This window comes from Panthera onca, chromosome B2 (assembly GCF_046562875.1).
Source record: "Panthera onca isolate mPanOnc1 chromosome B2, mPanOnc1 haplotype 2, whole genome shotgun sequence".
Lineage (NCBI taxonomy): Eukaryota > Metazoa > Chordata > Mammalia > Carnivora > Felidae > Panthera > Panthera onca.
Window position 1 is genome coordinate 53483698 of NC_138343.1, and position 25149 is coordinate 53508846.

Below are 25149 nucleotides of genomic sequence, written 5' to 3' on the forward strand. Positions count from 1 at the left end.
GCTCTGCACTGACAGCTGGGAACCTACTGGGAATTCTTTCTCTCTCTCTGCCCCTCCCTCATTCATGCTCTCTCTCAAAATACATAAACATTAAAAAAAATTAATTTATCTTTTAACAGAACCAAACTTTTAAGATTTTTAGAGTTGATGGGGCACCTGGGTGGCTCAGTCCATTAAGTGTCCGATTTCGGCTCAGGTCATGATCTCGTGGTTCATGAGTTCAAGCCCCACAAAGACTCTGTGCTGACAGGTCAGAGCCTGGAGCCTGCTTCAGATTGTCTCCCTCTCTCTCTACCCCTCCCTCACTTGTGCTGTCTCTCTCAAAAATAAATACTAAAAAAAAAGATTTTTAGAGTTGAGATTCATTTCAATGTCATGTTTTTTTTTTTTTTAAGTTTATTTATTTTTGAGACAGAGAGAGACAGAGCATGAACGGGGGAGGGGCAGAGAGAGAGAGGGAGACACAGAATCCGAAGCAGGCTCCAGGCTCTGAGCCGTCAGCCCAAAGCCTGACGTGGGGCTCGAACTCACGGACCGCGAGATCGTGACCTGAGCTGAAGTCGGACGCTTAACTGACTGAGCCACCCAGTCGCCCCTCAATGTCATGTTTTTTAAAGAAAAAGAGAGAAAAATGAAAAAAGAGACAAGGAAAAGGAAGAAGGTGTGTGTGTAGGGAAAGAGGTGTGTCTGCTACATTCCCTGAAATTTATGGGAGGACTCTTCAGAAGTCAACCTGTGGGTAAAGAATTAGCTCAAGAGGAAACAAAGATCAGGCATCAAAGTTTGAAAAGCTCCCCATGAGGGCAACTGCTGATAACTAGGAGCAGTTCCTTAAGAATTCTCTGAAATATTTTAAACCACTTGTCTTTCTTCAAAAGCTTATTTAACTTATAAAAAAGAGAGAGAGAGAGAGCGCGCAAAATCCCCAGGTCTTTAACAGGGGTGGCATTCAAAGAGGCTGAGATAAAAAACATTCCCTTAAATTTGTCTTTGAAGTAGAAATGTGATCACACGCAAATCACCGAAGGAATAAGGACAATTCCCACTGCTTTCTCGGATGACACGTTTATAAATGCATGAATGACAACACGTGATCTGTTAGGTTAGGATTACCCTTTTCCATCAAGGACTCCCACCTGAGACCCATGCTTGGAGAGAAAAGGAATTACTATCACTTAAAAGCAGCACCTAATTTCTGTCAGTGGAGACTCCAGGCCCTTCTCTGTTGGCCTCTGTGAACAAGGCCAAGCAGGGAAAACATAATACTATCCCCTTGAGCTTCAACAACATTTGCTGAGATAAATTTACGGAGTTCTGGGGAGAGTCATAACCTGTCAAGCCCTAATCAGGATTGGCCATTCTTCTAACGGCCATTTTCTGTATTTAGGAAAATTTGATCACTCGATTTTTAAATGTACACAGGCCAGAAAAATATCACTATATTGCCTTAATAATAAAATCAGCACCCTGTCACACATCCCCTGGTTTTAATTCACGTTTTTTAGTGATTTGAGTGATTTGCTTGTTGATGAACTGTTTTCCCCTTGAATATAAGATAGCAAGGAACCTGCAGCCTCAGGGGAACACAGGAGCTTGCACATGGTTGGTACTAAAAATATTTGTAGAATACTGAATATATGTTAATGTCATTCTTAGTACATACCTTATTGTGTCCCTGTGTTTTGATGCCCCCCAAACTTACCCTGTCACACTATTAGTACAAATACATCAGACGTACAACCTTTATTCAAAACAAACAAACGATAGAAAGAGTTCTTTAAATAATCAGGTATTCCACATGTTCAAGTGAATAGGTTTTATTAAATGCATACTAATATCTTTCTATAGTATGTGAGTATACATAATAAATTAAAATGTATATATTTATTAAATATAGATATAATACCAGAACATGATTATTTCAGATGAGAAATCAAAATAAACCCATTTTTAAGTATCTTTTGGTCACTCCAAATTGATATTGCTCATAAAAAAATACACGGATTTTCCCTGGGGAAAAAAATTAATTCCATAGCAATGTAGTTAAGGGACATGTTTTATTTCATAGCTTTCTGCAAGCAAAATTGCTTTGATACAAAATGAGTTCAATGATACAGGTGCTACTGTCCACTCAAGCAAAAGAAAACCTCACATTTATATGAATGCACTTTATAATTATATTCTTACAGTATAATAGGTCTAATATCCGGGACGCCTCTGGCCTCATGTGAAGCGATGGCACAGAAATGCTGTAAGGTTCTCGAATGTCATAGCACTGGCAAGTGCCTAAAGTAACTTCCTGTGAGTTCTCTGTCAGACGCTGCTTAAAGAACTGTACGTGGTTGTGTTCGTCTGTCTGCCCTCCCCCGTTTAGTTTACATTTTAATGATCTCAAAATGTATCCCCGGTGTGTGTCTTTTGGCTTCTCAGAGTGTCTACAAAAGCAAGAAAATGTCATGAGGTATCCTTAACGTTAGCTGTGGCTGTCGTGCTGTGGTTGTCGGAGAGGATGAGGACTTACCTGTAGGTACAGTCACCGATTCTAGTGTGTGCTCCACACCTTACGGTGCAGAAATGTTAGTGCATGTTAGACTCTTTCCTCCCCCTCACATATGATGTGACTTTAACCCCCAGAATATCTGACAAGAAATTATACAGATAAAATAAGAAGACAAATACACAAATAAGGCCGTCTGCAGAATTTTAAACTCAACTCCTTGCAATTATTTCACAATAATTTCTACAACATATTTTACATCTTTCAAACTTAAATAATAAACGCTCAAGGAAGGGCCGTGGTGGAACCAATTGCACTATCTCTTTGAGGACTTGTCCAATTTGCTGGCAGGTGATTTCCTCTGGGGAGTGGGGATTTTGGAAGGCTTGGCTGTGGATGGCCGAGAACCTGCTCGGGGCGTAGGCCTGTGTGTCTGGGGGACAGTCTCCACATCTGAGCACACAGACTGGATTTCCGAAATGTCAAAGTCTGACGCATCACTGCCTCGGCGGCTGCTGGCCCTGCTGCCAGCTTTGCTTCCGGCTCGGCTTCCTGGTCGGCTGGGAGTCTTCTTGGGATCTGAGGAGAGAGGACGGAGTTGAACCACCCTCATTCCCGGGTCCATCGACAACACATTCTTGAAACCCAATGCCACCTTTAATCTCAACACATTTTCTTGTCACCTAGCAGGCACTCAGCAGACACTTGTGGATTTGTGGCCTTTCTACATTCCACTAGGGTCGGTAGCCTCATTCTAAGTCAATGTAATATACAAAAAGGTAGGCTTACAGACAAAAGGTAGGTTTGGGCTTAGACAGGATTCCATTTCCTACAAACAGATATAAGAAATATACCTAGAATTTAACATTATGCTTTCCAAAGTTTAACATGTGTACCTAGGGATGTGTGCAGGGCAGACATGGGGCAAACGCTTTACCCGAGGATAAGTAATTTGAAGCACAGAGGAATTTAAAAGAGAAGTCTTGAAATTTTAAAGAAACTTCATGCTTGCTGAGCCCACAACCCCAGGGACCAGGTTCACTATTCTGTGAAGAAGCAGGACTAGCACGGGTGTAAGGCCCAGTCCAGTTGGGTTTTTCCAACCACCCAAAATGGAGCCCAGGCAACTTGTAAGCAGACAGAAGAGCCAAGAGCTTCCAGCGTAAAGGGGTAGGATACTGCTCTAGTTTTTTTTATGCTCATCTTCCTTTGGTACTTTCCAAAAGGGATTTTCTTGTCATTTATCCCCTACCGTTGTTGGAGGACAGGGCTATGTGTCATTTTGAAAGAATACAGCACTGTCAATTTGTGATTTCATCCGCCATGAAGAACAGGGACTTTCACCTTCAGATCATACCGTAAAAAGCTATCACAGAAAGAGCCACATCACACTTACCAGCAAACTGTGTTCGGACTCTGGCGGCTGCGGTGGTTATCAAGCCACTGTCGTCCCCAGAGTGGAAGCCTTTCCCTGATAAATATCCTGGAAGTCGAAGCTTGCTTCCTTGTATTGGTGTTCCCTGTATTTAATCAGTGAAAGGACATTTCAAGAAATCGTTCCTGTTCCACGATATTCCACTGACACCACATTATAGATTGGTGGAAGCCCCTGCACTGGGCCTCCTCAGGAGGGGGAGTGGGAGAGGCTTTTCGATTAGACGTGGCATGGGGTTCTCTCCACTTGCTTCTTCCCACTCATTCCGTATTCCCTCCCTGAGTTAAAAAGGAATTCATATGGAAGAGAAAACACAGAAATAGAGCTCCCCAAAGGATAGCAAGGGAAAAAAAAGGCAAATTAAACCGTGAGCACATTAGTATCTTTCAGGTTGTCAGTGAACATTATGGAGTTAGAAGAGTCTTGCCAGAAAGGTTGGGAGTGCATGGTACAGAGAGAGAATGGGACTCTGAAAAAGCTGTGCTTGGATATTCTGGTGCCTCCAATGCTTTTAGGGAACCAGCCAGAAATAAACTGACAGAACAATAAGTAAATGATGCCTCAACAGTCTTCATTTAAACAAACTTAACTGCAAAAAAGAGGCAGTGACATTTTACAACTTGGTACCACATCACTTCATCTACTTTCATTTCCTTCTATGGTCTTTACGCAGGAGACACGTGGGCAACACTTAGGGAAAATTCTTTTAAAATTCTTATAGGAGTTCACAGAGAATGCCCAAAACAATCACAACCATGAGATTTTATTATAAGCCTAAAATCACTGCATTTTTTCCAGACCACTACAACATTCTGAAAATTTCCCCAAAGTCAACAAAATAAGCAAATCTCCCATGAAGTAGAAGAGATTGTCATTTGCCTCAATGAACTCACAGGGAGCTGTTCAGAGGAAATGAACCTGTACAAATTATGTGGGCATTTTTTATTTTTATTTATTTTTATTTGTTTATTTTAATATGAAATTTATTGCCAAATTGGTTTCCATACAACACCCAGTGCTCATCCCAACAGGTGTATATGGGCATTTTTTAAATAAATTTTTTTTTCTAAAAACAGAGTGAGCAAACATGAGTGGGCAGGAGGGGCAAAGGGAGAGAGAATATTAAGCAGGCTCCATGCTTAGTGCAGAGTCCAATGTCGGGCTTGATCCCACGACCCTGGAATCATGACCTGAGCTGAAATCAAGAGTCGGACGCTCAACCAACTGAGCCACCCAGGCACCCCATGTGTCCATTTTTTTTAAAAATTCGTTTTTCTCATATTAGTTGTAAATGTGTAATGAAGTGTATGTAAGACATTTTGATATATTAGAGTTGCAATTTAATATGAATGTAATATTCAAAATTCATTTACATATGTATTCTATACATACATTTAAGGACAGAATTAATATGTGATTTGTATACGTATATAACTTAACTCTTTGGGGTGCCTGGGTGGCTCAGTAGGTTGAGCATCAGACTACTGATTTTGGCTCAGGTCATGATCTCACAGATTGTGAACTGAGCCCTGTGATGGGCTCCATGTTGACAGTGCAGAGCCTGCTTGGGATTCTCTATCTGCCCCTCCCCTACTCGCTCTCTCTCAAAATAAACATTAAAAAAAACCTTAACTTTTCAAAATACTTTCATCCACGTAAGGATAATTAATCCTTACATTCCCCTAATCACAACTTTTTTGGCAAATGTGGAAAATGAGGGCCTGAGGAGGGCAGTGATCTGCCCAAGATCTGACAACTTTCATCTAGTTAAATTCCTAAGTTTCAAAGAATCTTGACAACCCACAAAAGAGTGAGGACCCCCAAATTATGAAACATATCACCCAAGGTGGCAGAATTCATTGCCATGTAAAATCATTCTTCTCGGAAGGCCTTGACTGCTCTTATTTTAGGGTCACCAACCCTACCTAGGATTCTCACAGACTCCTCCATAGAGGTATATACCTTAGTTGTTTTCTCTCTTCGGTTGTTTTGTCTAATGAGGCTATTTGAAACGAAACATAGTTTTATAGTAGTTAAAATAACATAAACTCTAATCTGGGGGAATCTCTAGTTTTAAAAAAATTGGAACATAGCAGCATAGCCCTAAATATTTAAAACATATATGTTGCTTGAGGCCTCTTGAACTGTTCTCAGTTTTTGTTACACTAGATTCACCATAAGTGACAGGGTGGAAATGAAGGGTCAGGGAATGAGGAAGAATTGAAGAATGGGTTGTTTCTGCCTCAATTCTACCATTACCAGTAATGACATTTTGAATCATGAGAGTAATGAAATTTTCTCTGCTTACCTCTTACTACTGATGTGAGGATTAAATAATAGATTAGAAAGTGTTTTGAAAAGCATACAGGGCTTTTTACAGGTACTATACATCACTTTCATAAAAGGGTCCTGGACTTCATTTCAAGCAAAGTTATTTAGGGACATCACCCCAATTATTGTACCTCTAATCAAGTATGTGATCATTTGATACCTATGTGTGTGTCATTTTACAGAGAACTTTCTTTCAAATATATTTGGTTGATTTTCACTTGAATGAAATGATCTGATATATGAGCTAATTGGGCACATTTTACATGACCTAAATATCTTATCTCCATAAATCCTGCCATATAAAAAGCTGAAGCACACTTAAATAATAATCCTTAAAGTCTAATAAAGACACATACCTATTGAAAATGCCAGGTAACTTTTTTCATACCTAAGCCACACACCCCCCCACTGATAACTAAAAGGTTTATGTCTTACCCACCCAGTGTTCTTGTGCAGAAATAAATGTAGCATACATTTGGAAGGACCTTGCTCACAGTGTACACTTAATAAATATTCTTTTAAGGAAATACTTGTAAATGACATTGCCTCTCACTCTCACCTGAAGGGGTATTGTTGCATTTCTTGCCCAAATAATGTCTAGAAGCACAAGCCTACCATGAGCTCTAAAAGAAACTTGACATAAGTCTAATATAATCTCCTGTATTTCACTCTCCCAAGAGAGAAAAGACACTCTCATGTCTTCTCAGAAATGCGGAGTTGTTTATTATTTTATAGAAGTCTGTAAAAAGACGTGGTATTATCAAAAGTGCATGTGTTAAGGGAGAGGTAAAGCAATGTTAGTGGGTGACAGTTTCAGTTAAAGAAGACTGTTAGACTAGAATCTGGGCCTTACGATACCTCTGCAGACGGCACGGAAAAGTCTGAGCACTCTGCTGGTTTACAAGGAGTTGACATTTTGCTGTTTGTCAACCATGGTTTACCATAATTGCGTGTTAAAGGATGGAGAATCTGTATGGAACAATGGCAAATCAAATGTAAAGGACAGCAGATAAAAAACAAACCACAGAAAGAGATATTCATAGCAAAGAGTAATGTTTCACAGTAAGAATGATAATGATTAAAAATAAGTGGAAAGACTGGATGGCAAATTATATACATCAAAAAAATAAAATAAAAAAATAAAGCTTTATTTAAAAAGAAAAACCAATCTGAAAGGTAACCAAAGCCCCTAAATAGACAGTCTCCACATGGGCCACAAGGCAAAAGCACATATGTAGATACATGTTTTTAAATCCTTCATGCGTCATATTGTGAGAAGGGATACAAATGGAGAAGGCAGGTCCTTCAAATGCTGGGGTCCCAAAACATTCAAAAGCATACTGGAAACAGTGACTGCATGGGAGAAAGACAACCTTTCCCAGATGAGTCTTACCTTGGGTGTGCTGGTGGCAGGGACCTGTGGAGAGGCCGCCTGGCCAGCCTGACTGGACACAGACGTTGAGCGGTTGGGTGAAGCTCCTCGTGACGAAGGCCGCGATCTTCGGCCCCGGGGCCGGAAGGCTGCCATACCCTGACTGGCACCATCTGCTAAAATGAACTTCTCCCGAAGTTCCATGTTTGTCCTTCCTTTGGCTGGATTACGTGGCACACAACGAGGTACACAAGCAAAAGAGGAAGGGGGAAAAAAAAAGAGATGCTCAATCAATTTACGGGAAGAACAACCAGCTGGCACCACAGATTAAGTTGAGGATTTCAAGAACATCTTTTTGCCATGCCAACTCCAACTCAGCATAACAAAAAGTTAAATGCATTCCTTTACAATGCATTCCTTTTGGATACAAGTAAGTTTGGGAAAGAAAAAAAAAAATAGTGTGTTTATTCTAACACTAGACACCAGCAAGAATAACCACTATTAAAGAAAGAGTCAGCATGAAAATGGAAAGCTCATGCTAAAATATTGTTAATCCACCAGCTACTGATGCCCACATGGTTTCATCGCCCTTTCTGCACACTGAGAAGACAAGCCAGTAAGGCGGGGACTGTGTCTTTTGCATGTACTACTGAGGTAAGGAGAATGCCAGTTTTTTAACACTGGAATTAATTAAACAATAGAATTACACAGAATGAGAGATGGCTTGTTAATCATGATGACAACATATAAACTCTCAGGTTCTTCACTTAAATGAGGCAACTAGTATTTTTATTTTATGCCTCCAAAAAGTCTGTTTAACCAACATGCAAATAACAAACATCAGACCCAAGGATAGGAGATAATCAGTGATGCAACACTCATACAAACACATATGCACACGGAGAACACTCCACAAGAACCCAATGAGCAACGTGTTAGCATGTGTTTGATCACTTACAGAACACCTACATGTGCAACACACCGGAAGTGTGTCAACGGTTCAGAATTTAAATTTGGAAGCACCAGCTCAGTTGGATATGAGTTAAGCCATACGCGATGGATGAAGCGTGTTATCTTAAAACAAATGATTAAAGCGAGAATGTAAAAGTAGGAAAGAGAAAAGGTAAGAGGGGAGAGGCAAAGAGAGGGGTTGCCAACCTATAGTAGGCTGAGTAGTAGTAATTGAAGAGTTTGATTCCGAACGTAACATTTTACTCCCATGATGATGAACTAGAAAAAATGACACAGGATACCAATCACATTAAAGAATACTGTTAGCAAGAGAAGAAACAAAGTACAGTAGTTGAATATGCAAAGGGTGCTCAGATCCGGCTTTTAGCACACATTTTAGAAGAAAAGTTGCATCAGGAAAAGAAGCACTCTGAGATTTGACTCCATAAGAAAAACCTATTTGGAAGACTTGGCCGCAGCCACGACAGCCTCTCTAAGCAACTCAATAGGATGCTACACATTCTCATTTCTTTGTTTCATAAATGAAGGTACATTACTTTAGGCTGCATTTACTAAGAAAGGGAGTTTTTGTTATTTTGCCCCTTTTTGGGGTGTATCTGTGACTTGCAGAGAGCAGAGCTACCTGTAGGGTTGTATGCTGATCGAAGGTGCCCTTGGCAGAGCAGGGCTCACTCTGATACACCTGTGCATCCAGGTGCCAGCACTAAATTAACAAACAGGCCCCACTGGAAGAACCCTGGCCTCCCGCAGGGTAGCCTATCAGTATCAGCACAAACATTTGTGGTTGTTTGTTTAAGAGGAGTAAAATGAGCTCACAGGTTAAAGAATATCACAGAATTTTATTGTTTCCTTTTTTCAAAGAAAAATGGACCTACTAAGTAAAGGGGACCTAACTAGAGACTGCAATCAAATGACCATTTGTAAGGTAAATCAGTTAAGAATTCCAAAATCGACTATGGGATCTGAAAGATAAGGAAAATTGAAAGATAATCAAGGACTCTGTGGCTGGTAGATATGGAGTGAGCTATATAGTAGCATATGTTTATATTTTTAATGTGCTAACCTACAGCTTCCAAGTAAGCGTCAAGTTAGCAGTTGATAATTAATTTTTAAATGTTTAGGTATTACTTTCCTTACCTTCCCCCAATTTAAAGGAAAAAAAAACCTTTCACTTTTAAACTTTTACCATCCAGCATGTTCAGTCTTCTTCACCTCAGTTTCCTTTCATTTTACTTTGCTATTTAATGACAGATGAACTCTTTTCCCTAGTTGATGTAATTACTGATTTTGAAAATTGCATATGGGAGCATTTCATTAAAAAAATGAATACATCTACTCTAGTATTTCCTGTCTATCACTCTCATAATTATCCAGAAGAAGTAAGAAAAAAAAATGAGAAGAACATGGTTTACATGATTGCCGAAAGTTCTTTGGGAACTTTAGGCTGACAGAGACCAATGTGAAATGTTCATTACCGTAATAAATAACCAAAATTAGACCCAGCATGTTTTTGATGCTAGTAAGTAATACAAAATTGGTATACTTTCATGGTATTATTATCATAACATAGCATCTCCTTACCCCTGCAAGGATCATTTTTCACCAAGAACTCATCAAGCGCCATCCATCCACCTCCAACACGAACCATTACGGTACTTCGTAGGATTCGAACGAGCCTCAGTTGCTGGGAGTCCCCAAACTGTGAAGATGAAAGACAGAACCTCTAATTGTCAACAGTAAGGCTAAACACCTAAGGATGATATGCAATCTGCAGTAGCTTAAGCAACCAACTTAAATTTCTTGCTTAGTTCACAGCGATTAGTAAAATCTCATAAAAAGGGGTTTGAAATGATCTGCGTTAGACTGCTGCATGCTGATTTAGCCCAAAGGAAACAGTTTGAAAAAAGCTACCAAGGTTATCAAGTGTAATACTGAAGCTTTGTTCCAGAAATGAATTTTCTTTATGATAGAAACATTAGTAAGGCAGTAATTGAAAGATGTTTCTAGAAATTAAACACAGACATCAAAATAAGCACTGGCCCACCTGCCAGGGCTTATACAAAATAAGATTCTAAAGAAAGTTTAGTAAACTCTGATTCTTCTTCATTAAAACTTTCTCTTATACTAAAACTATTTTCCACTGAAATCTGCAGGAATAATCTCCATAAGCTCATTCGGTTTTCCCTAAGAGCAGTTTTGACTTTAGAGAGATAAAGCAGTAAATGAACATGACCAGCAAAAATTTCACAGTCAACTAAAATTTCTGGATCACTAATGATCTGGTAAACCAATCTGTCAAAGGCTGGATTAGTGTGCCATTTTGGATTACTGTAATATTAGAACAGCCAGTGACACATTATTAGTGATACAGCTTTCGAATCTAAAAGGCTTTGTCTTAAAGCTGTTTGTACCATAATTACTGACACTAATACGCAATTGTGTTCTTACCCTTTCAATGGATTTCCAATCACTTGGATATGCTACAAATTCTGCAAGTCTGGAATAACCGTCTAGAGTACAGATAGTTTTTGATCCTAAGATTTGTTTTGAAAGCCCATGAGAAATAATTTTATACTTTGAAATCATTTCTAATAGGCTCATGTTCAGCTTGTAAAAATCACCATACTGATTTTCATGGTTGCCAACTCAACAGATACCATAGCAAAATGAACAGTCAAGTAAACATAGTTTCTTTTAAAGGCAGGTAAGATGCAATTGTGACTTTGACTATTTGTCTGGACTCATGATGGGTAAACAGAAAACTTCACTTTAAGTAGAAACAATCTGCTGCTTTTCAATATGCTTTAACATTGAGTTTCAGGAATAGAACCTAAAACAAAGCCAACCCATGACCCTGAAACTCAAAAGGACCTGGAAAGCATGTAAAATGCACCAGCAGGAACTCATGCGTTTTACATCAACCCTTTTTATATTGCTATTTCTAAAGTAGTCCATTTTCAAGCCTTGAGATTTAAACTCTCTTATAATTGAACCGGTTCCTGAAATGTAAATTAAAATTTTGAAATTAAAATATGTATTTATTTTGTTAGAAAAAAATTTGGTGCTGCTAATAAGCAAAGGAAAAGGAAGGGATTTAAAGAAAATTACCCTTAAGAAACCAGATAATTATGTTCAAAACAAAAGGAGAATTACTATTTTATAGAGATATTTCAAGTCTAATAAATATAAATTTTTATTTTGAGAATGTATTTTCTAGACAATAACATTGCCTTCAGAATTTCTCTAATTTTCCTAACAGCCAAATCGTGATGTAAGAAAAAAATAGATTAATGTTGCTCTTTGTGTTTTCAGTAAATAAAACCATTTAAAGTGAGCATTTTTCTCATCCTTTCCACAAATAAAAAATACTACCCCAATTGTTAACTCAGAAAATAATAAGTGAATTGGACAGTAACTTTTTATATATCATACTTAATGCTAAGTTTTAAAGACATCAATTTGAAGGACCTGAAAATTTCTATTTGAAAAAATTATGTGCTTGCAATAAATGGGAGTAAGAGGGAATTTGAAACTTAAGCTACAATATGGCTTAACAACTGAGAGGCAGAGGAATATCTAATATGATATGGTCAGGTATTACAAATAGTACGCTTCTTTCCAAAAGCATACAGGGAAGAACTCTTCTCCTTTGTTTAAATCAAAACACAATTTCTCTTATCTTTAGTTCTAAAACTTGTGATCATGACACAGTGCCACTGGACAGTTTATACTGACTTCAATGTGAAGTCAAAATGAGATAAAGCGTGGTTTAGGATTTCATATGGGAGATACATGTCCTCAAAATGAATGATACCAGTTAAAACCTCCAGAGTTAAAATTTCTACTTGGAAAATGCAAAGGCCTAAAATTGATGATTTAGGACAAATAGGACAATAGCTGCTTTGGAGAGAACACATTACTTGTGGCTGAGTGCCAGGGAGACTTCTCACTTCTCTGTCTTCCCACGTCATTGCCTGACGCTGGTCCTTCTCTAGCTACTGTAGACCATGTGACCTCAATGGTTAAATACAGTGTAGAGATGTGTGCAGAATCAAATTTGCGTTCCAATGAGTATTTGCATAAAATACATATAACATATTATTATAAACTGGAATTAAAAATTGCATTTGCAACACTGTGACCAGTCAAGCTACAATTTATTATCTGGTTTGCTTAAAAGTAATCTCCTCATTTAAGACACACTGCAAAAAGGAATCCTGGATCAAGGATCCTTACAGCATTTACAGAAACACCACGCCAACCAACAATGTAGTAGCTAGGGCAACAGCATGGGAAAGATTGGCCATGGCAAGCTTTAATGGCTATGAATTAAAGTTTAAAAAAAAAATCATTGGGAACTTGAGAATACATTCCACTGGTTTATACCTGATTTCCCAGGAAGAACTGATAAAAAAAAATGAAAAATGGAAGAAAGACACAATTAGTTCAATAGGAAACTTTCTATATGACTCTAGAACACACACACACATACACACACACACACAATCTTTCACACTCGGGGCTCCTGGATACAGTACCTAGTTTAGAAATGTGCAGGTACCCATGTGTTCAGACTTCAAACCAAATAGGCAGAAAATTTCCTATACAAGTTTTTTTGAAAAGCTTTGGGTTTCAAATTTAGGTTAGAAATTCAAATATGTAGATGAATATTTTCCAATGTGGAAATATACAAATTAAAATTTAAAAAAATTTGTAAGTAACAAACTGTATTAGGGAAACTCAGCACATTTCCTGTCTAGCTACTACATATAAGAGATATCCCAAAACAGAGAAAAAAAAGAGAGAGGAGTGACAAAGTCACATTAGTCTTCAAATAATTGTTCTGAAGAAGGTGGACTGAGCTTTTGAGACTTCGAATGAAAGGAAAAATAACTGTACAAGTGGAAAACATTGCCTCTTTTTTCACTTTTCTAAAAATGAGTCAACATTTTTAACTTTATGGTTCTGGCTTGGAATAGCTTTGTTACTAGAAATATGAAAACTTACCTGTAGTCATAATAAAATATATTATAAGTCACACGAACCAACTTGAGTATGAGAGATGTGTTTTCCTCCTTAAAAGTAACGTACATGTCAAAGATATGTCCTAATTTACAAAATGCAGGCTATGTTTATAGAATGTAAAACGACAAAAGTTGGAATTTTACAGACCACTATATTGTGATGTGAGGTAAAAGTAATTAGCATTCCTGGAAAGCAATGCAGATCAAATTGCATACAAATTTCAATTTTTCTCCTTCAAGAGAACTAAACCGTTATTTTGCAGACTTACCCTGTATTTGTTATCTCCGATTTGTTCAACTTGAAACCGTTTTGCACATTTACACTTAGCTACTTGTCTTGTCACCTGCCAAAAAAAACAACGAAATGTCCACTTTAATGTTATTACACACTGCGGAATCCTTAAAACCTTGACAGGACAACTCAAAATGAAATAAATAAAACGGCTGCATGGGTTGTGCAGGACATCCTGGCAGCACAAGATGTTGTTGCAGGTGGCGGAAAGATAATGATACCTCATCCTCGATTTTGTCGGCGTCAGTGACAGGTTTATATGCGTCTTTATTCGGATGAAGGGCCGCTACAAACTCATAGTAGTCAATGTATCCATCGCCGTCTCGGTCAAAGATGTCTGCAACTGCACTCATCTCCAGGCGGCTGGTTGGAAACTCTAAAATTTTCAGATAATAGTAAGTAGCATTACTGAGGTATAACTGACAAATAAAATTGTAAGAAAATGAAAAGTGTATATTGTGATGATTTGATACACGTACACACTGTGAAAGGATTCCTCCCATCAAGTTAGTTAACACATCCATCACCTCACATATTTATCTTTTTGTTTTGTTTTGTTTTCTGAAAACTTAAGTTCTACTCACTTAGAAAATTTCAATCACACAATACAATATTATCAACTATAGTCACCACATTATACTTTAGAACCTCAGACCTTACTCACCATACGGTGAAAGATTGTACTCTTGTACCAGACTCTCCCTATTTCCCCTCACCCCCACCCCCAGACCCTGGCAACCACTTTTCCACTCTGAGTTTAACTCTGTATTTAGATTCCACATATGAATGATAATTAGGATACTCTCAGAATAAGCCATACTACATTCCCAATGAAAGTTTTTAAAAACCTAGCTATTTACAGTAACATTTGACAAAAAGATTTAAGCCTTAAAAAAAAAAAGGAAGAGGTATAACATGTTAATTCTGCCTCAAGACATTCTTGATTGTATTATTTTGATCTTAATGCTGCCAGTTAAATTATCAGGGTCATCAAATATATTAAAATCCTTTTAAGAAGCCGATTGACATTGAAACAAACAAAACCAGTGTATAGGACCTACATTTATCTTTAATGACTACACCAGGGTGAATCACTTGAAACTGTTATTTTTCTAGTTCAAAAACTGTTTCATATTAGTAAGTTTCATACGGTTCAACTACCACTTTACTTAAGGAATATATGGATTTTATACATATGAATATACACATTCATATGATTGTATTAAATTTCCTTTAAGAATTACTTCCAGTAACATCTTCCAGAGAAGGCATATCCATATGACTAAACTACCAATAAGGTGACAAATACTTTAAGAATTTTTAAAGAGTTCTAATTTCCTACTAATGACAATGATCAGAATGTCAATTAGAACAAAAAAAGGGAAGAGACTGACTTGCGTTTATTGATTTCCCATTATATGTCAGGCCAAACAATCTAAGAATCAAATATTATTAAGTTTATTATCCTAATGAGGACACAGCTGCAGTGGAACAAGGAATATACTAATTGTGGTTACACAATTACAAGTGTGCCTGAATCCAAACCCATGAATTTTACCAAGGGCACTTTTCACTGAGGGCTGTGACTTCACAGCCAAGTTTAAAGGCGATGCTTTATTGGTAACACAAGTTTAAACGGTGCTTATTTTCTTTAAAAATTACATCATTTACAGTCACCCCTGTTGGGACTTACTTGAGGAAAGAATTCCATCAATAAATTCTTGTCGGGTTATTTTCCCATCCTGATCTTTATCAATTCTCCTGAAGAAGTCCATCACTCGAGATTTCTTATGATTCATCCATCTCATGTATTTTTTGCGCCAGATATCAAAATCAAAGTTAGCAAATTCCCTCAGCTGGAAAGGACAAAATGTATTTTGGTTAATTCAGTGCTCAAATTATATCTTACACTTTATGAATAAAGTTATTTTTAATGATCTTCTAGATAAAGCACCTATCTTTCCCACTTCAAACAAAGGTATGATCTTGCACAGAGAACTCAGAAACATTTTTCCTGTAATTTCACTAGTGTCACTGGCTTTTCTTTACAAATAAAAGTTCGTCAAAAAGTCAAACTGAAAAAAAAATTTTTTTAAGTTTTTATTTATTTATTTTGAGAGAGAGAAAGAGACAGAGACAGAGAGAACACAAGCTGGGGAGGGGCAGAGAAAGGGGGAGAGAGAGAGAGAATCCCAAGCAGACTCTGTGCTATCAGTGCAGAGCCCAATGTGGGGCTTGAACTCACGAATTGTGAGATCAAGACCTGGGCCAAGATCAAGAACTGGATGCTCAACCAACTGAGCCCCCCAGGCACCCTCAAACTGAAAATTTCTGATCATGCCAATGTGATCATGCCCCAAAGTAATAACACCTCTAGAAAGTTCTCTGCCCACTGAGCACCAGGCCCAGCGTGGTAGCACTTACCTCTGTTCTCTCTCTGCTATTTGTCATTCTACCTCCTTTAGGCTTCTAAAAATTTCCCAGTTTCAGAATCTGAAACTCTAAATCTCAGATCACAGAATATAAATAACGAAAATATCTGAACTATAAACGGTTACATTTTCCAGGTAATACCAAGCAAACATATGTCAAGCTGGATCTTTTCTTTTTAATTTTTTTAAAAATTTTATCTGAGAGAGAGAGAGAAAGAGAGAGTGTGCAAGCAGGGGAGGGGCAGAGGAAAGGGAGAGAGAGAATCCCAAGCAGGCTCCATGCCACCAGCACAGAGCCCAACATGGCGCTTGAACTCATGAACCATGAGATTATGACCTGAGCCAAAATCAAGAGTCGAATGCTCAACTGACTGAGCCACCCAGGCGCCCCAAGCTGGATCTGATTCCTTTTCTTAAGGAGTCAGCTTCTGCTTATGTTTAAACATTATAGTTTGACCCTTGAACAACATGGGTTTGAATTGTGTGGATCCACTTACATGCAGGTTTTTTACAAAATAAAAAAAGACGTATTTTCTCTTCCTTGTGATTTTTTTCTTGTGATTTTCTCAATAACATTTCCCCTCTTCTAGCGTATTTGATTGTAAGAACACAGTATATAACAAATATACAAAATTTGTGTTAATTGATTGTTATCAGTAAGGATTCTGGTCAACTGTAGGCTATTAAGCAGTTAAGTTTTGGGGGAGTCAAACGTTATACATAGATTTTTGACTATGCGGTGTGTGGAAGGGTGTTGGTGCCTCTAACGCTCATGTTGTTCAAGGGTCAATTGTAATTTTTTATTGTACTGATTCCCTAAACCCATATCCCATATATCAGGGGTGCAGAATGTATGAGTTTTCTAACCTCTTCCAGTCTGTCCAAGGCATCATTAAGCTTCCTCCTTCTTTCCAGTGCGAGGAGCCAAACTTGCTGCCATTTGCTCACCAACAAGTTGACCCTGGGATTCTTGGTTTCGATTTGTGTCTGTGATCCAGAGGGATATAAGCTTGATGCTGGGAAGCGCTTTCCTGTTAAAATACAACTTTAGTTAGGAGGGCAGTTTCCAGGGTTCTGAAATATGTTAAGGCCGGGCCTTTATCGTTCCCAGCTAAGACTGAATCACCTTAATTATTTAGAAATATCCTATTTAGATGATGCATAATGTTCAAGTCCAAATCTGTTTTACTTACCAAGGATCTTATGTATAAATTAAAGAAACATATCTTGACAAGGGCATTTAAACACTGGAATGATCTCTTATAAAATTATGTTTAAAAGCATTTTCCAGCTTAAAATCCATGCCATTTCAATGACAATGAATTACCTTGTGATCTTCTCTCTTGTTAAGGGATGATAAAAGAGATCTCCCAGGACAGTGAGACTTATCTTAGAATAAGCTACACAAACTCAGCTGCCCTTCTTAGAAAAAAAGGCTGAAAGGAGGGCAGGTGAGGGCAGGAGACACTGGCCATTCATTAGAGTCAGAGCAAGATACTTTACAAATTCCAATCAAATATCTAAGTGTGTGTAAAATCCCAGCGTTCATCCAAATCCATTTCCGCTGAGACTGCATGTTTCCCGTGCATAGTCTCATACCCCAATTTCCTGCCTTACTAAAGTTTTCTCCCTCTTTTCTGGCTATTTTTCACAAGTTTTTATAATGTCACAGAACAATTGTCTCAATGCATTTTCCTCATCTACCTGATTAAATGTGGCCTAGAAAAACCACTGGCCTGAAGTCATACAGGAAGTGAGTGTCCAAGCTGGGAAATGCCCAGAGTTCCTAACTCCTATTGGAGTTATCAATAGCTAATATTTATTGAGCATTTAACTACATGCCAAAAAGTATGCTAACCACCTCACACACATCAGCTCATTTAATTGTTACCAGAATCCAATGAAGTTATAATTATTCCCTTATACAGATGAGTAAATTGAGGCTCAGACAGAGTTTAAGTAACTTGTCTAAGGTTATATCTCCCTAGTTGGTAAGTAGTGAGAAGCCAAGGAGTCTGTCTCCAGAGTTCTTAATCGCCTTGTTACCTTGCCCCCTTGTGCAATACAGTAACTAAAAGATCTGAAACCATTTTTTTAATTAAAGCACTATTCAGAAATACATCAACTATACCACTATTCACAGATAAATTTTGCTTATTTTAAATCTTCTCCAAACCAGCTATTATTGTTTTAAGTGTCACTTTTGACACTCTTTTGTGGAGTCAAGATAGTCTGAGAAGTAAATAGAACCTGAAGTCATATGAACATGGGCAAAATCTACTGGACTGCTGGTCACCAATGAATATTTAGGTCATGAACTTTACCCAGGTCATGGCTATTTCTGTTATATTCCATCTTAGGGCTAGTTATATAATGAAAGCAAATGGAGATGATGATTTCTGTTCTTGTTGCAAAATTTTTCCAGTTTCTTCTAACTAATCTAAAAGATACCCTTCAAGCAAATAAATTTACACACAGGGACCTGGATATATCTTTTTCTTTATTTTTAAATAAGTTGCTACAATATTTGAGCCCATGTATTCTTTCAAGGAAACCTTTTATGATAGAGAGCTCACAGAATCACCAATTGTTCTAAAATTTCAAATGACAATTCAAAACTAACTTCCTTGCTTAACCATATTCATTTTAAAGAAATTAGGGGGCGCCTGTATGGCTCAGCAGGATGGGTGTCCAACTCTTGCTTTCAGCTCAGGTCATGATCCCAGGGTTGTGGGATCGAGCCCCATGTCAGGCTCTGTGTTGAGTGTGGATCCTGCTTAGGATACTTTCTCTCTCCCTCTGCCCCTCTCCCTTCTCACATTCTCTCTCTCTAAAAAGAAAAAATAATAAATAATAATAATTAAAGAAATTAGCCACTGCTTACTTCCTGCTCGTCCCTTATCCAGGACTGGAATATGGGACTGTAATGAGGCAGGATCAGCTGCCCTCCTCTTGTAGGTCTTGGTAACTTTATCCACATCAGGTTGTTTTCTGGTCATTTCCTCCATGAAGGTCTGAAATGTCAATGTCAATTAAATACAAGTATACCAGAGAAAACTATCTTTAGAAGTGAACTAAAAACAAAAGGATAAAAGGACCATGCTATTATTTCTGGAAAAAGGAATAAACATGTTGCATCTTTGGGGGAAAAAATGTAAGCCCACATAACAAAGCACTTACTCATATGTAAAGAATATAAAATGTGATACCTGTTAAGTAATTACAGCATTGTAACAGTAATTTGTTTTAGTTTGAAGACCACACATAATCTGCCTGGGTATCAGCCCAAGCTCTTTCTGAAGAATCTTAAAGTGAGCATTTATCTGCAAAGCAACTAGTTAACTGGGTTGGTGCTTAGAACTTCTTTGTAGCACATTTCACTTACATATTTGAAATATTTAAGATGGCTCTGATGTACAGTGATGTAAAGCATCCACATTAAATGTGGATATATTTTAAATAGTCCTGTTAACATATATGCTATGCCAAGGCAGATAAAAGTTATTCAGGTTAAAGTTTCCATTTAACAGGTTTGACTATCTTGCCATTTCTTATCTCATCTCCTTAGGCTTACTGACTTACATATCCCAATATCTGGAATATGTGGCAAAGGCACAGACTGCGGTGAAAAGGGGTGAAAAAAAGAGGAGGGGGATAAAAGTGAAAAGTGGAGTAACACATTTCTGGAGTGTCTGTCACACGGAAGAGCTCTCATCACAGAGAACATGGCGTGAGGCACTTCAGGGCCATTTTGGACATGGATGGCTCATACCTTCATTAAGATATAATAGCGATGTTAACTCTTAGCCAACTAAGCTGACCTTTAACAATGTATATTAAACAGACTAACAAGCAAACAAATAAGTCAGCGTTAATGTGACGCCCATCATTTCAAAGTTTAAAACAGATTAGGATAGAGCAGTAGCCTTTTTTTTTTTCTTAACAAGACGATGCATTCCCTTGTAGACAGGATATATTTGAAATACTGGCGTATTGGTGTACATCATGGGAGATGCTCAGCACCAGACAGTGGAATACACAAGCAGGGAGCAATAAAGAAGGGAGATCGCCGAAAGAGAGAACAGGATGGGACAGAGCTGAAAATAAAGGTAAGGAATTAGAAACCCAGGAGGACCGACTTGAGGACATGAAGGTAACAAGTACAAAGCAATCTTTTGAGCAGTATGGTGGTGAAATAAAGAACCAGGGGTTAGGATGATATTTATTTTACCTGGTGCTCTGCAATGAGGGCTTTCACCTCTTCGATTTCCTGGGGGATGACTTCCTTGTCCTTATCACTCAACGTGGTTTCAGCCCATTGCAGCCAAGCCAGCAAAGCTTCCAACAATTCCTGTTTAGCAATGAGCCCAGCCAGAGCACTTGCTAATCTCTGTTGATGCTGCTTCGCCCAGGCCAACACCTGTCGGGGGAAAAAAAAATTTCCCTGAATTTCTTTCATCTTAATTATTTAATTGATATAAAAACCACAAAATTTAAATGTAAATTGGGATCATCCTGGGCCGGACTCATAATACTTCCAGTCTTTCTATATCCCATCCGTGGTACCAAGAGCCAGCTTGCAGAGATGGATGTCATACACATCCCAGGTTTCCTCTTGTTTTCTAATTTAAGTTCAAATATGCACTTGCTGGGGGCACCTGGGTGGGTCAGTTGGTTAAGTGTCCAACTTGGGCTGAGGTCATGATCTTGCGGTTCATGAGTTCGAGTCCTGCATCAGGCTCACTGCTGTCAGCACAGAGACCACTATGGATCCTCAGGGCCCCCTCTCCATCTGCCCCTCCCCTGCTCATGCTCTCTCTCTCCCAAAAAGAAACATTGGGGCACCTGGGTGGCTCAGTCGGTTGAGTGTCTGACTTCAGCTCAGGTCATGGTCTTGCAGTTTGTGAGTTTGAGCCGCACCTTGGGCTCTGTGCTAATAAACAACTGAGAGCCTGGAGCCTACTTCAGATTCTGTGTCTCCCCCTCTCTCCCTCTCTCCCCTTCCCCTGCTCATGCTCTGCCTCTCTCTGTCTCTCAAAAATAAATAAATGTTAAAATAAATAAATAAATAAACAAACGTTAAAAAATTCAAACATGCATTCTCTGAAGGATCAGGTATGCTTATTCCATGTAGCACTGAGAAGAAATAAAAATAGCTAAAATCTTAAGATACAGAATTCAGTTCATGCATGCACTTCATTCCACAAGCATACGCTTGTCTGAAATACAATTCAAGTGCTGGCTTATCCAACAGAGACAGTGTGTAAGTGGAACAGAAAGTAATACAGTGAACCAAATATTTGCCTTTCCATGTTGCAGGGGCATAGCTGCAAAACTATTTCAACTTTTAAAAATAAAAGTGGACTTCAGAGACAGGTAATACACACTGGAAGGTATTTTAAACAGCATTTTTCTTTGCAGAGGCCTCATATTCCCACGGTCATAAATGTATCGCAGTTGCCCAAGTTTCCACACCCTCATTCTCAACGCTGTTGCTGCTCTAATGATGACCTCAGACACACTGACCTCCTCAAACCTGGCCCGGATGATGGTTATCCAGTGCTTAATGGTGGTGATGGAGTCAGGATGGCACATAGCCAAAACAGCATCTCCCATGCTGGTAGCTTTATTCAGTGCGGCTCTTTTTTCTTCCAGTTTCTTCATGAATTCCTACAGCAGAAAGAAAGACTTCGATTAGCTGTTGGCACTGGCTGAAAACAAAACTCCAGGGATGTGTATGTGACTGTCAGAGTTAAATAAAGAAGAACTTCAATTGGTTTATTCACAGCTGGAAGAAATTCACTCATTGGGGCATTAAGAGAGAAGGGACAAAAATGGGAAATGAAGTACTTTCTAACAAGTATTTCAAAGTTCGAGGATAGGGTGACATCTCCTGCTTTACAAAGTATGTTACACAAAAAATACATTCTTCTAGATCTGGATATATTATATTAATGGAGAACAGGACCAAGAGAGACAGTAACAGCACAGACAGAAATAATACTGATTGCAAAAAAATATGTTCTAACAAAGAAGACAAGAAGGTTGTATATTTAAAATAGCATGAACTGTGCCAGGAATTATAGGGATATGTACCAAAAAAGTGTCATGGAAGAGAGAAGGCTCAACAAGAAATGATAACTATTTGGGGTGAGGGGGCCCAAATGTCTAGCAGGAAGGAGTCAGGGAGAGGCTAGAGGTGCTGGGGGCCTGATCACCAGACAGCCTGTGTGAGAAGAGTCCCTTTCAGAGGCTAGTAACAGCTATTCTCTGCCCTGGAGGGGTGAATAAACCTTAAAAGGCTTCGAGAAGCTTTCGAATTACCTTTTGGCAAATGTCTTACACATATACCTGTACTTTACACCATCTGAACTGTAATTCATAGATACATGGGTCACAGAACTCTGAAAGTGTGGTTACAAATGAGCACCTCTGCCTTAAAAAAGGTCACATGCTTCCAAAACCCCATAATGAATGTCAAGCATCTACTAGCACCCAATCCCTCAGTCAGGCTGACAAGGGGCTACAGACACAGTTGACGATCAGTACTACTCATGCCATGTGATCAAGGTGATGATTTGAAAATGTGTTTCCTATAGTGTCTTGTTTTCCAGGTCTGTGAAGCTGTCACATAGCTCCTACTCTGGTATTTTGCTAAACTAACCTGTTCGTATAGATATCTACTGGATATTAAGGTCCACAAGATCAGAAGGCTGTGTCTTATTCAATTGTGAGTCTTTGTGACTGAATAAATGCTTTTTTTTTTCACTTTTATTTACACATTTTTCCTGCTGTGGCATCAAGGCTTGATTAACAATATACTCCATTAACATGACCTACTTTTTAAATACCATGACCTACTTTTAAAAGTATTTTAATTTTCCCCAATATAGATCCACTTAACTGGAAGGAAAACAAAAACTTTATTGGGAAAAAGGTAACAGGTCAGTAACAGGTTGACCTACTGGAAGAGGTCAACAACAGCTATGCTCTTCCAAGGACAGGTGACCTGACCATGTACTTTTACATCACTCCTAACCTAGCAGAGCCAGAGTCCTGCCCAGAATGCTGTCGACTGGACTAGCAACTCCCTGCTTGCATTCTGTGCTCTTCCAACCCTGAGTGCTAAATGGTTAGTGCTCACCTGGGAAAGCTTGCCAGTTTTACAGAGTGGACTATACTGAGAAGCCTCTAGTCCTGGAGCTAAGAATTTAAATACTCTGTTTTACTTTTATTTGGTCGGAGTGTGAAGGAAGGAGATCAGAAAGAATGGATGATGCTACTGCAAATATTACTAAGCACCACTTTTATAAAATTACATGTAATTTTACACTATTTAAAAATATTGGGGTGCCTGGGTGGCTCAACAGGTTAAGCATCCAACTCTATTTCAGCTCAGGTCATGATCTCATGGTTCATGAGTTAGAGCTCCATGCTGGCAGTGGGGAGTCTGCTTAGGACCCGCCCCTGCCCTGCTTGCTCTCAGTCTCTCACTAAAACAAATAAATAAATAAATAAATAAATAAATAAATAAATAAATAAATAAAATGTTTATAAAGATAATTTGTTGTAAAAAACAAACAAACAAACAAAAAACCCCACAACACTACCTCTGCTCTCAATACCTGCCTCCTGGTGTTTCTGGGGGTTCCTTGCTGCCGTGAGGGTGGAGATACCACCACGAGGCTCCTTTCTGTAAGGTGTCAGACATGCAGCCTGGGCTCCAAGAGGCTATTCTAAGACCAAAGTATGTTAGTGGAACTCGATGCTGGCTGATGGTCAGCCAAGAGTAATATAAGAGATTTTCAAAACATTGAATTGAATCAAAAATTCACAATAAATTTGCTGTAATTTTCCTACTCTTATATTCTGCTTCAAATTTAAATGGTTTATGTAGCATTTCATTCTTCCAGATAATGTTAGACAAGCTCGCATCACTTTTGTTAATGACAAGGCAAGATTTCATTGCTATAGGTTAGGCAACCCATCAGTAATCACTGTAAGCAGTCTCCACAAATGATGGAATCCATGTGACACCAGAACTCATGACGTATTTCCAACTTGACCATGAAAGATAAGCTTATCCTGTGGTGTTAAACAGAACTTTTAAATGGAAGTGTTGACATCAATACTGCATTGAGGGTTAGCATTGCAAATTCCTAATTCTTTAAAGTCAAGGGTTAAGAAAACAAACAAACAAAAAACATGTGTTCACATGTATCTGGACCACTCTCTTAAGGGTTTTGCTAGTTCTATGCACTGTTACAAAATACAGGATGACCTGAAAACTCCGTGGCCAGATTTTTACTTTGGTTAACTATTTAATAGTGCATCTACTTACAGAATTCATTTTTAATTTATAATTTATACTAAAGGCTACTTCTCAAAAGAATTTAAGTGGATCTCAATTAAAACCAGAATTGACAGAGATTTAAAAATAAAATTTGAACAAGTTATTAAGTTACTTGTCTTACTTACAAAGGTCAAAATTATTAACTTACAATTCTAATGCATTATAAATAAATTTATAAATGCCAAACGCTCATTACGGAAGTTTCGTCTTTGAAATGCACATACAAGTGCAATGAAATCGGCCAGTTTTGGTCAGAAGCCAAATAACTCCCTAGAAAATTCCCTGATTTTAGAATAACCACCCTCTTCATAAAGAAACCATGAAAAGATAGCTATACATATGTAGGGGCATGGGAACATACCTATGTAAGCCAGGAGGACACAGGTAAATTCTCAACTGTACCAATATCTTTAATTACTTCTCAGGGAGGGAAATATTCAT

The 25149-nt window shown here is 38.3% G+C and overlaps 1 protein-coding gene across 11 annotated transcripts in view; it reads right to left on the reverse strand.

Annotated features, from left to right (window-relative positions):
• Window positions 1-1801: 1801 nt before the first annotated feature.
• DST (dystonin) overlaps window positions 1802-25149 on the reverse strand; it is a 497583-nt gene continuing 474235 nt past the window's right edge. For 7 of the 11 annotated variants that reach the window (XM_078447031.2, XM_078447030.2, XM_078447026.2 and 4 more), the window contains 13 exons: window positions 21882-22025; window positions 20587-20775; window positions 19240-19369; window positions 17223-17386; window positions 15617-15779; window positions 14145-14299; window positions 13901-13975; window positions 12994-13011; window positions 10189-10306; window positions 7657-7856; window positions 7122-7232; window positions 3894-4017; window positions 1802-3076 (listed from right to left, as the gene is read on the reverse strand). In XM_078447031.2, the coding sequence (XP_078303157.2) occupies window positions 2814-3076; window positions 3894-4017; window positions 7122-7232; window positions 7657-7856; window positions 10189-10306; window positions 12994-13011; window positions 13901-13975; window positions 14145-14299; window positions 15617-15779; window positions 17223-17386; window positions 19240-19369; window positions 20587-20775; window positions 21882-22025 (1854 nt within the window). In that variant the 3' untranslated portion in view covers window positions 1802-2813. Of the gene's footprint in view, window positions 3077-3893; window positions 4018-7121; window positions 7233-7656; window positions 7857-8793; window positions 8866-10188; window positions 10307-12993; window positions 13012-13900; window positions 13976-14144; window positions 14300-15616; window positions 15780-17222; window positions 17387-19239; window positions 19370-20586; window positions 20776-21881; window positions 22026-25149 lie in introns of all 11 variants that reach the window. The other 4 variants (XM_060615807.3, XM_060615810.3, XM_078447029.2 and 1 more) reach the window with 3 other exon arrangements.